Here is an 11534-nt window from a genome sequence, read left to right on the forward strand (position 1 = left end):
TAAATTATATACAAACATTCATGACTCCAGAGGAAGAATCCTAAAAACGTTTGGTCCTCTGACTTCTGCTCCAGCGACAGACAGCATGAGACCGACGTTTGGTTTTGAGTGAAACGTCTCCACAGCTGGCGGACGGATCGACAAGAAATTAGGTCCAGATGTTCACGTTCCCGTCAGGACGGATCAGAATAATAACTTTTCATTTAGTGCCGATGTTCGGTTGGAGGCTTGTATCTGATTGAAAATGGATCTGAGAGTTAGATTCAAAATAATTGTATCTATATATAGAAGTACATATTTGTACTGGACTAAAATCCACAGACCTCATGGATTACAAGAACCCTTTATTGATAATTTATTAACATTTATTGTAACAGGTGACTGAAAGTTTTTTTGACTGTTTGTTAGAAATTGAGAAACTCGTGATTAATGACTTTTGAGGTTCTTCCTGATGAACTAAAGAGCTAAAAAAGAAAGTTTGATGCTGGAGGATTTTCCACAACCTGGCAACCCAAAATGTGTTAACACCCTATGAACGATCTATTAATCATGAATAAATTAACCATTAATAAACGCATATAATCATTTTATAAAGAATGATTCACCAGACTCATCGACTTGTACCAAAATATGTTTGTTTTTACGTTTTATATAAAAAATAATCTGATCTTTATAAAACCTAATAGCAGCGCTAACAACATGTGACATGTTGTTGGGTACATTTCTTTGACGTCGTAACGGCGGGAAACGAAAACTACGGCTGAAGTTTCTGAACGTCAACTTTTTGTTTTTGATCTTGTACCAAAACAGAAATATTTAGACTCTGATAGGACAAAGAAACTCACCGACCTATAAAACAAATACAATTTTACATTTTTAGAAGCAAATATTCAGAGAACTAAATGGTTCAAATGAGTAAAATATACAAATAAATGTTGGATTTTGGATATTTTGTTTCATGGTTCAAACTCCACTGTGGACAAGATGATGTTTCCTTCGTGGTTTTAATGAATAATTGGACACAAGAAACCCAAAATAAGAATTTAATTGTAGTTCATTTACAAAAACATTTAGAAAACAACTTTCTCTGGAGGGGGTGAAAACAAAAAAACCTCTATAGAAATGTATAGAAAAGGTTTCTAAGCTGCTGTACAGTAAATCTGTTTACAGTGTTTTTTTCTGTTCTTATCAAAAGTCTTTCTAAAGCCTCCGTATGTGTTGATTTAAACTTTATTTATCCATCGATTTTGTCACTTTTTAGACTTTCTGCAGAGACGTCTTGTTGTTAAATACTGGAAGTAATGATCACTTGAGCAGGAAAAATATAAAAAAAACTTTGAAAATTAAAACCAACAGTGAGATTTTTGGCTTCTTGTGAATTTCAACTTCACTTTGATGAACAAAAAGACTGAAAAGTGACAAGTTTGTTACATCATAAAGCGACAGGAAACCAAATTCGTATGTTTTGAAGTCATTTTTTTGTAGAATCAGAAACGTTTAAACGGAGACTTTCATGACTGTTTGCTGCAAAGATCTCAGTCAAGAAAAAAAACACTGGTATAAAACACCAGCACCTCATTTTAAAAGGAGACAGTTCCACATTTTGGGAAATACACTTTATCGCTAAAAGTGTAAAAACTCGACATTTTACGGGAGCTTACGTGACGGATTGTTGCGACATTTTTTGTCGATAAAATGTCAGAAAATAGAGAAAAACGCCTGTTATCATTTCTTACAGCACAAGGTGACATCCTGAAAAATCCAAAATCCAAACAGTTTAATATCAAGCAGTGTGTCTACATGCAGCTAAATAACCAGGTTACTCGTTTCCATGACAACTAAGAAAACAACTAACACGGTTACTCAAGTGCATGTAAACACACTGATGTAACGCTTCAAATCCTTTCATTTGGAAGAGAAATCAAATTAGTGTATTTCCCAAACTGTTTTAGGGATGAAAAAACAAAAAAACAGCATTCATTACAACAACAACAACGATCCTGCCTGTGTGTGTTTGTGTGTGTGTGTGTGTGTGTGTGTGTGTGTGTGTGTGTGTGTGTGTGTGTGTGTGTGTGTGTGCTCGTCAGTCGTCCCAGGCGAAGTCAAACGGCTGGAAGTCGTCTCTCAGCTTCCTGCAGCACTCCTCCTCTTCCTCTCGGGTCTGTTTACACTCCTTCCAGTCCGCTCGAGTCGGGATGTTCAGCAACGCCTCGCTGGCCAGAACCTCCCTACACACACACACACGCGCACACACACACACACACACACACACACACGCGCGCACACACACACAAACTTATTTATTACAGCTGAAGACATGAGGGTGTGTGTCTTCAGCGTTTAGTGTGAGATCTGTTCTCACCGTCCAAACTGCAGAGGAAAATGTTTCTGGATGCGGTAGAAGAGTTTCTCCCCCGAGTCCAACTCCACGTAGAAGTACGGTGTCCCAGGAGGAGCAATCTGAACACAAACAGACGGATGTTTTGAGCTTTTGTATTCACTAGAGGGGTGTGCACAAATACAAATACGTTATTAGGCAAAGCACAAATAGTGTTGTTGTTTTTTTTTTTTTAATGAATATTTGTTTAATGCAAATATTCTAAAAATTATTTGTTTTCGGGAAGAAAAAAAAAAAAACGTCAAATACCAGCGCACATGTCGGTCAGCAGGTCTCAATGAGGGGAGACACATCCACTTGCTAGGTTGTTTATTCATGAACACTTTAATTTTCTAAACTTAAAAGCCTAATAAAAACAAAAACAGGATTTTTAAGCCTCTTTCGACTTTTATTCAAATACAAATACAAATATTTTTGCTGCCTCAACAAATACAGATACAGATACTGGGCTCTCTGCACATCCCTAGTATTCACTATATTGTAAAAACTGGAAAAAAGCTGTAAACTTTTGGATTATGAGGGGAAAAAAAACAACCTTGTGAAGATAAATCAACTCTGATGTGTGTTTTTAGACCTGTGTTGTGTCCAGGTGTGTGTTTCTGTATATGTGTGTGTGTTTCTGTATACGTCTGTGTGTGTGTGTGTGTGTGTGTTTGTGTGTGTGTTTCTGTGTGTGTGTGTGTGTGTTTCACCTGTTTGAGGTCGGTGTGTTCAGGAATCTCCATCAGCTCCATCTGTTGCTCCTGAGCCTGAACCATGAACGCCTCCTTGATGTCCTCCGTGGTGCAGCGGTCCAACGGCACCGGAACCACCTGGAAAAAAAAAACCAAAACATGGACGCTCGTTAGATCCTGAAGGACCAGAATCTCTCTGACGAAGACATCAGTCACCCCAAACATTAATCTAAAATCCTAAAATGAGACAATTTGCTGCTTTTCTCTGTTTTATTTGATTATAAACTGAATATTTTTTGGTTTAGAACTGATGATCAGAAAAAGCAAAACGTTGTGAAAGGAACTTTTCACCCTCTTTACTTAATCGAAAATATTAATAAATAATGAAAATAATCAGTTGCAACCTTAGATGGCATTTAGTTTTATTTATTTGCACGTGTAAAATCAAATAAATTAAATAAAAAATAAAAATGCAGATTAGTGTGAGAAGGAAAAAGTACTTAATCATTACTTCCATTACTTTTACCTTAATATAAAATGATATTACGACTGTTAAAGAGACAGTACACAATATGTTATGATGAATAATAAACAAAAGAAATGCTAGATATCATTTTAATCCACATCCATAAGATACGACATGAATCTGTACCTGCAGCTGCAGATGTTGGCTCCTGTAGTTCCTCTCAAACAGCACGCAGCGCTCTCCTTTGCTCTTGTAGAAGCTCTTCAGGGCCGACTTGTACTTCTCCATCTCCTCCACCACCTCCGAGCTCAGCTCCACCACAGACTGGTAGTGACCGATGGGGAGGATCAGCACGTGGCGAGACGTCAGGCCGCCTTTAGCCAGAGCCAAGTAACACTGCAGAGAAATAATACTCTGGTTATACTGAGTTTATGATTATAGTCTCAACTACTATATGATTGTTATTATTCAACCAATCAACCAATCTGTGTTGATTCTTTAATGATAGCAGTTGTTCATCAGGATTAGTAGCCGTTTACTGACCACCAGATGGCGCCAAAGTAAGACGTTTTCAAACACTTTCTAGCTCCAAGTTATTAAATGTGATGATATAAATATTAAAACATAGACTTGAAGACAACACTCACATGTATTTTTCACATTTTTCCTGAACTAAAAACTTCCACTTTAACATTTTAATACTTTCATTCATATATATACTTTTCCATCTTTACAATGTTTTCCTTTTTTTCTCTCTTATTGTGATTATTATTGTTATTGCACATTAGATATTTAACTCCTCTAGAGCAGTGGTTCTCAAAGTGGGGTCCAGGGACCCTCAGAGGGCCTTGAGGGGGTTCCAGGGGGTCCTCAGCAACAAGGGGAATCATTTATTTTCACTATAATTCCATCCGTAAGTAATACAACGACACAATGTGTGACTATTTCAGTCATGGGTTTCTGTAATAAGACATCTGAAAGCAAAAATCTTATCAGATGGGGGTCCGTGGTCTAATTTGTGTCAGTTTAGGGGTCCTTGATGTAAAAAAGTTTGAGAACCTTTGGTCTCGAGTACGCCAACCCTGCATTTCACTGCATATGTTGAAAATATGTAAAGAGAACAGATGGTTCTGTCCTGAGAGAACCAGGAATCTCCAAAACATAACAAAACTTTTCAGCTAAGAAAAATAGATTTGTAGCATTTTTAGGCTAATCTGTTGTTTTGTTTTGTTTTGTTTTGTTTGTTTGTTTATTTTTAAGTTTATTTAGCTTCGGAAGCAGAGACATGTTCTCGACCCATAAAGGAACATTTGATCCTTCAGTTTATCTCATTGAATTCCAGTGTTTTTAATATATTTGACTGTGTATTCATTATTATCTGAGTGATGGACTCACATGTGATCCGATGCTGATGACGAGGTGTTTCTCCACCTGAGGACTGGCCAGACAGAACCAGCAGGGACCAGGAGGCTGAGCTGAACACGAGAAAAACACTAAATATTAAAATACTTTTCATTCTTCATTCACTTGTACCATTTTAACCCTTTAAACACCAGCAGCCCTTTTAGTTAGACTTTAATCTTCTGCTTCTTCTTTACAAACAGAAGTTCATCATGTTTTCCAGTCTGGTCGGACTCACGGTGCCGGCGAGGTTGTTTATGCTGATGCCCGTCTCCGTCCTGCTGCTGCTGGTCCCGGCCTCGTCCATCTCCCTCCCAGCGTCTCCCCTGCTGGTCTCCGTCTGAAGGTCTCTTCCTGCCGCGACCCCGAGGACCCCCGCCCTGCTTCTTGCTCAGGTCAAAGAAGAACTGATTGGTCGGCTCCTGAAGACAGAGAGAAGGTTTCAAACTCTTCAAAATGAAAAAAACACAGTTGATATAAAAACCCTTTTCACAGGAGAGGAAAAATAAGTATTTCACCTCCTCGGCTGCGGTGCCGAAGCCCGTCTTGTGCATCTCCGTCTTGTCTTTTCCGGAGCGTCTGTAGGGGTTTTCCGTCACGTCCTGCGGCTGCTTCACCAGCTCGGATGGATCCATGGTCTTCATGGGGATGATGTTGAAGGCGTACAGATACTGCAGAGACAGACAGACAGACGGCTCAGGATCTGACGGCTGTTCTACGATCCGTTCATCAAACTCTGACAACGCAAAACGAAAACTCTTTGCGATACAGACGACACACGAACCTTCTTCTTTGCGGGGTTGTTGACGGTTGCCAAGGCGATGAAGCGGCTGACATGCTGAGCGTTTTCCTGGAGAACAACATGATTCCTGAGAAGGGAAACGAAAACACATGTAGTAATACTGTTAAGGCTGACACAAAGTTTTATTGCAACTAACAATTATTTTCATTATTGATTAACCAGCCGACTATTTTCTCAGTTAATCAATTAGCTGTTTGGTCTATAAATGTCTTAAAATATCTTATTTTGTCCCGACCAACAGTTCAAAACCAAAAGATATTCAGTTTACTGTCATAGAGGACTAAAAAAACAGGAAAAAAAAAATCACATTTAGTAGAATTTGGGCATTATTTTCCATACAAATGACTGTTAATCAATTATCAAAACAGTTGGTGATTAATTAAGCTCTTAAAAAACAAAAAACCCACATTTTTGTAATTTATAAATGCGCATTTACTCCTAAATATCACATACACATGTTATGACTGCAGCAGGGAATCAGTTCTAGTGTACGAACATCTAAAAGTAAACACAGGTGCACCTGTATGGAAGTCTCTCGTAGTGAGCGCCCTCTAGTGCTGCGAAGTGGTAGCGCGGCTTCAGTTTGTCTGCAAGGTTGGCGACGGCGCCGCTCCCGCAGAACTTTGTGTTCACTTCCTGCAACAGATGAGACGAGACGAGACGAGACGAGAGTGAGGAAACACGTCCGGATCGAAGAGATACTGACGTGAGCTGCACAAACGGTTTCATTCATGTGATAAAAAGCAACTTTTAGAAACTTAAAAACACGTCTAGATTTTCAAATAAACTGTGGATCAGTATTAATGAGAATAGTGATTTTGTTCCGTTTCTCAATCATTTACGTCCAAAAGTGAAATGTTTTAAACCAAAATTAGGATGACTTAAAAAATATGAGGTTTTCCTCGCTGTAATCATTCCTCCTGTTCATACTGGCTGTTAAAAGATCCTTCAAATGTGATTTCAATGGAAGTGATGGAGGCCAAAATCCACAGTGTGTCCACACAGTCATTTAAAAGTGATGATGATGTGAAGCTTATATGAGGCTTCATCAGTCTGAGTTAGTCATATCAAGTGGATATCTGACACATTTACAGTCTTTTTAGCATCAAATTCCCTCTTTGTGTTTTCTCGGACAGTGTTTCCCTGTTGAGCTGCAGGTGGAAGTATAGTAACAAAAAGAGGAACTTTGGCACTAAAAAGACTGTAACGTTGAAAGATATCTACTTGATTTGACTCATTTGGACACTGAAGCTTCATATTAGCTTCAGATAAACTTTTAAATACATTTTTGCACAGAAGGAGGACTGTGGGTTTTGTCCTCCATCACTTACATTGTAAGGTCATTATGAAGGGATCTTCTAATGGTCAGTATGAACAGGAGGAATGATTACAGCAAGAAAAACATGTTTCATTGTTCATTTGGGATCGTGACTGTTGTTTTATGACACACTTGAAAAATTGTGAACTCGTCCTTTAAAGTAAAACATAAATTCAATCTTCCTTAGTGTGTAAAGTAGGTTTTTCATACAAAAAACGTTTTAATTAACTGTAATTAAATCCAGTTTTTGATCTTGTCTGTAATGAATCAGAAGAATTGCAAATGGCATCAGTTACAATAAACTGACTTAAAAACTCCACGCGTGAAACTTCGTCCATCCTTTTAAAAATAACTTTTAGATATTCTGGATTCTGACTCTAAGTTACCGGGTTGTTTCCGTAGTTCCACACCCCTCGAGGCCACTGTGACGTCAGCAGGATGTCGACTCCTCTGAACTTGGAGCTGCTGGTCAGCGGGGCGACGAGGGCCGACAGATCTTTGGACGTGAAGCAGTGAGCAGGGGCCGGCTCCTGAAGGGCCTCCCGACCGCTGACGTAGGCGATCTGTAAGCCCGACACGCCCGTGAACACGCCCCGCCGACCTGAAACACACACACACACACACGCGTTCAATAACGGGAACTTAAATGAACAAATCAAACCCTCCTGTGCAGCGGTGTCCTACCCAGGTACGTGATGTTTTCAGCCAGCTCGCAGCCGTCAGCGCTGGAGAAATTCTTCGCCGTGTCCTGGCTCGCTGCTCCGAGGATGTACGTGTGGATGGGAGCTGAAGGAGGACAAAAGAAGCAAAAACTGAAAACTTGTGATTTCTTCATCCAGAATCCAAAATTGATCAGTGTGTTTATGACTGTTGGACCGAGATATCTTTGTTTTCATAAAAATAAATCATTCTTCTTAGTTTTGCTGAACAAACTAATCTGTCTTAACAAAAAAATCTACCAACTGTAACTGCAATTCTTTTGATTCAAGTCCAAATTCTCTGATTGCAGAGAATTTGTATCTGGAGAGAAAATATATTTTAGATGTCATTGTTTTATCAGTGTTTGATGTAATTACATGCAACTATTCTTAATAAAAACTTCATAATAATTAAATTTAAAAGGTACTAGGTTCATTTTGGATGATAAACAAGATATTTAAATGGTGATGCAGAATGAGGGAAAAACACCAGTAGCAACTCTTCACTTGGCTTTAGATCCAAAGTGCCGCTTTTGGCAGTTAAAGGCAAATGTTTCCAACTAAGTGTGAGTCACATTCAACACACTATTGTCTAATAAACTGCTTCAAAAAGACAGATTATTCACTGTCACACCTTTGCACATAACATGAAAACATAATCTGTGACTAAACACACAGGACTGATTTGTCAGTGAGTCATAGTTCAGTCAAGGTGACACACATCATCATCATCATCATCATCATCATCATCATCATCATCATCATCTGTCGAGACCTTCACGTGTAGCCTCGAGCTGAAACCGCGGCTGAACTCGGGATGATGTTTGTCAAAGTTATTGTGAGCTTTACAATGAATGTGATAAGTTTATTTATAGTTCACTCCCTCGACAATATGCCATTGGTTTTTATCAGATGCAGCTGCTGAGTGACAGTTGAATCGTGTTTTAAATATTTAGTTTCACACTAAACTCATCACTTTGTTCGATCGCACCAGCACAACTAAACACTACGACTTTTTACGCCATGTGCAGCATTCAAGTAAAATGGGAGAGAAGGACGCTACTGATGGAACACAGACTAAGGCTAATGTGTTTTCATTTTAAAACGGCATTTTAAAAAACTAAAATAATATCCGTCCATACTGACATGCCTGAAAACACATCATCACATGACCGTTCGTACACTGTGCATACTGTGTAAACAGGAAGCAGATTGTTGACTATGTGGTTGGTTGCTTAGTTGCAGAAAATACCACAGAGGAAGAACAGCAATGGCGAAAAGTACAAGATTTCTTTGCTTGGACCAATGACAAAGTGGAACTCCGACTGGAAGTAACAGAACAAGTCATGAGTGATAAGAGCCAATCAGGAAGCAAACGTTGGTGTCCGTCACCGTTTTAGGGGTTCGAAAACGCTGAAGTAGTTTGGATGTAGCATCATTAAGAAGTGAGTAATGTAAGAGATCAGGTGTGAAGTACAATACAAAGAGATCGTCCTTCTGTTACTACATTAATAATTCAACAATCATTTAATTGCTTCTGCAACGAGCTGCGATGATTAGTCAATCGACAGAAAATTAACCGACGACTATTTTGATAATTGATTAATCGTTTTGAGTCATTTTTTTAAAAATGAAAAATTGAAATTCTCTGATTCCAGCTTCTGAAATGTGAATATTTTCTGGTTTCTTTAGTCCTCTATGACAGTAAACTGAGTATCTTTGGGGTTGTGGATAAAACAAGACATTTGAAGACGTCATCTTGAACGCTGTGATCAACATCTTTCACCATTTTCTGACATTTTATGGAACAAACAACTAATCAAGAGAATAATCGACAGGTTAATCGATAATGAAAATAACGGTTAGTTGCAGCCCTACATCTATGGCTACTTTTCTAGCAGTTGTTCGTACCTTTCTTGGCTCCAGTCTTGTACTGCTGCCACTCGGCTTCGGCCTCCGGCGTCGTTCCAAAAAACTCTCCGACACACAGCAGCAGCTGCAGAGAAACAACAACAACAAACTGGACGGTAGATAACGTGATAACTACTGAACATTTCACCGACTCCAGGCTGAGTCGTGTCTGTAAAAAGGACACAGAGATATTTCAGATTCAGGGCGTGATGCTGCGGCTTTATGACCGACTCACGTCAAACTGTCCGGTCTTCTTCTGGATGGTCTGGACTCGGTTGAACAGAGCGTTCAGTCTGCCTTCAACATCCCCACATGCCAGGCTGGAAACAAACACGCACTTTAATGCTTTTATATCAACTTATATCAACAATACCTCATAGGATATTAACAACAATGACACTAAATACATATACAGGCACTCTACTCATCAGCATAATATAATAACATTCGTTTGAAGAAGTATTCAAGAGTCCAAATAACTTGTGGCTGGTTTCTTTCTCTCCCTTATGTTTTTCTCACAGCCTAAATAAAACTTTAATGGTGCTTTACTCCTCATTAAAGATGTACATTTGGGTGTTTTAAACCAAAATGTGCCTTTCATCAATAACATTTAAAACAACTGTAACAGACCCGGTTGTCAGTCCAACAGCTTGTTAGTGAATCAGACTAAAAGTTTCTTAAGATTAATGAAATTTGGTGGATTAAATGTGTGCCGAGTTTTTCAGTCCCATCTACTAATATTGATTACGTACTGACATTACGTCCTACCTTGTTTATAAATGTGCTGATAATTTATTTAATCTTAATTTAGCACATTTTTGAATGAGGTTCGGTGCGTCCTACCATGTTTATAAAATGGGCAGATTATTAATTTAATCTTAATTGATCACATTTTGAGCCCTACATAGTTTATAAACGTGCAGACGACTCATTTAATCGTAATTAAGCAAACAACAGCAAAATAGCAAATACTCCCACGTTGTTTACTAATGTGCCGATGCATAATTTAATCTCAGTTTCACACATTTTCGAGTCCTAGCTTGTTTATAAACGTGCAAGTTATTAATTAAATCTTAATCTAACACAGTTGAGTCGTACCTTGTTTATAAATGTGCAGGTTAATTTAATCTAAATTTAGCATATTTTTGAATGAGGTTTGGTGCGTCGTGTGTCGGTTGTTGTTGGATCTTTGCTGCAATTAAAACAACTGGTTCTGTATTTCAAACACGAGCTGAAACGGTTAAGAAACTCTACCTATTGAGGTTTATTTACATTTTTTTAAAGAAATAATGTGTTTTATTAGACAACCAAATCTAAAATGCAGCCAGTCGCATCAAGCTTTAAGATAAAATAGAAATAAAAACCGCCACAGATTAAACCACAACGATATTAAAGCGATTAAAGCCACAGGTGAAGTATTAGTAAAGTATAACTTACACTCTCACTGGCTGTTCTCCCATTTCTTTTGGCTAAATTACAGCAGACAAATGTTAAAATGTGTAATTTGTACTTTTCGAGCTTGAAGGTTCAGTACGTCGCTAATAAAGGTCCGACAGAAATGACAGTGGAACCTTTGACAAAGTGTCCGTCTCCCCATAATCAGGCTTCGTTTACTCATAAAACGTCGCTGCTGAATAAACACCACAAATATGTGTAATTAATTTATTTTTTTAGCATCTATTTATCATTATTTAAGTTAATAAAAATATAGTGAAGTCAGGTTGCTACCAGGAGAGATTTTAGAGCGGACAGCGTGGTTGCCAGGTTTGATTCTTTATACGCAAATTTAATTGTTTTGGATTAAAGACAAATAATTAAACACTAAAACAACATAATCTTAACTCATGATATCCTTACCAGCTTTTT

The 11534-nt window shown here is 38.3% G+C and overlaps 1 protein-coding gene across 1 annotated transcript; it reads right to left on the minus strand.

The window, feature by feature from the left end:
* Positions 1 to 1029: 1029 nt before the first annotated feature.
* cwf19l1 (CWF19 like cell cycle control factor 1) lies at positions 1030 to 11214 on the minus strand. Its single transcript, XM_044343328.1, has 14 exons — positions 11106 to 11214; positions 9904 to 9988; positions 9669 to 9753; positions 7744 to 7845; positions 7446 to 7660; positions 6262 to 6377; positions 5724 to 5808; positions 5458 to 5610; positions 5178 to 5361; positions 4934 to 5013; positions 3725 to 3934; positions 3091 to 3210; positions 2363 to 2460; positions 1030 to 2228 (listed from the first exon to the last, which is right to left on the minus strand). The coding sequence occupies exons 1-14, from the start codon at positions 11126 to 11128 to the stop codon at positions 2084 to 2086; spliced, it is 1701 nt and encodes a 566-aa protein (XP_044199263.1). The 5' UTR covers positions 11129 to 11214; the 3' UTR covers positions 1030 to 2083.
* Positions 11215 to 11534: the final 320 nt, after the last annotated feature.

This window comes from Thunnus albacares, chromosome 23 (genome assembly GCF_914725855.1).
Source record: "Thunnus albacares chromosome 23, fThuAlb1.1, whole genome shotgun sequence".
Classification (NCBI taxonomy): Eukaryota; Metazoa; Chordata; class Actinopteri; order Scombriformes; family Scombridae; genus Thunnus; species Thunnus albacares.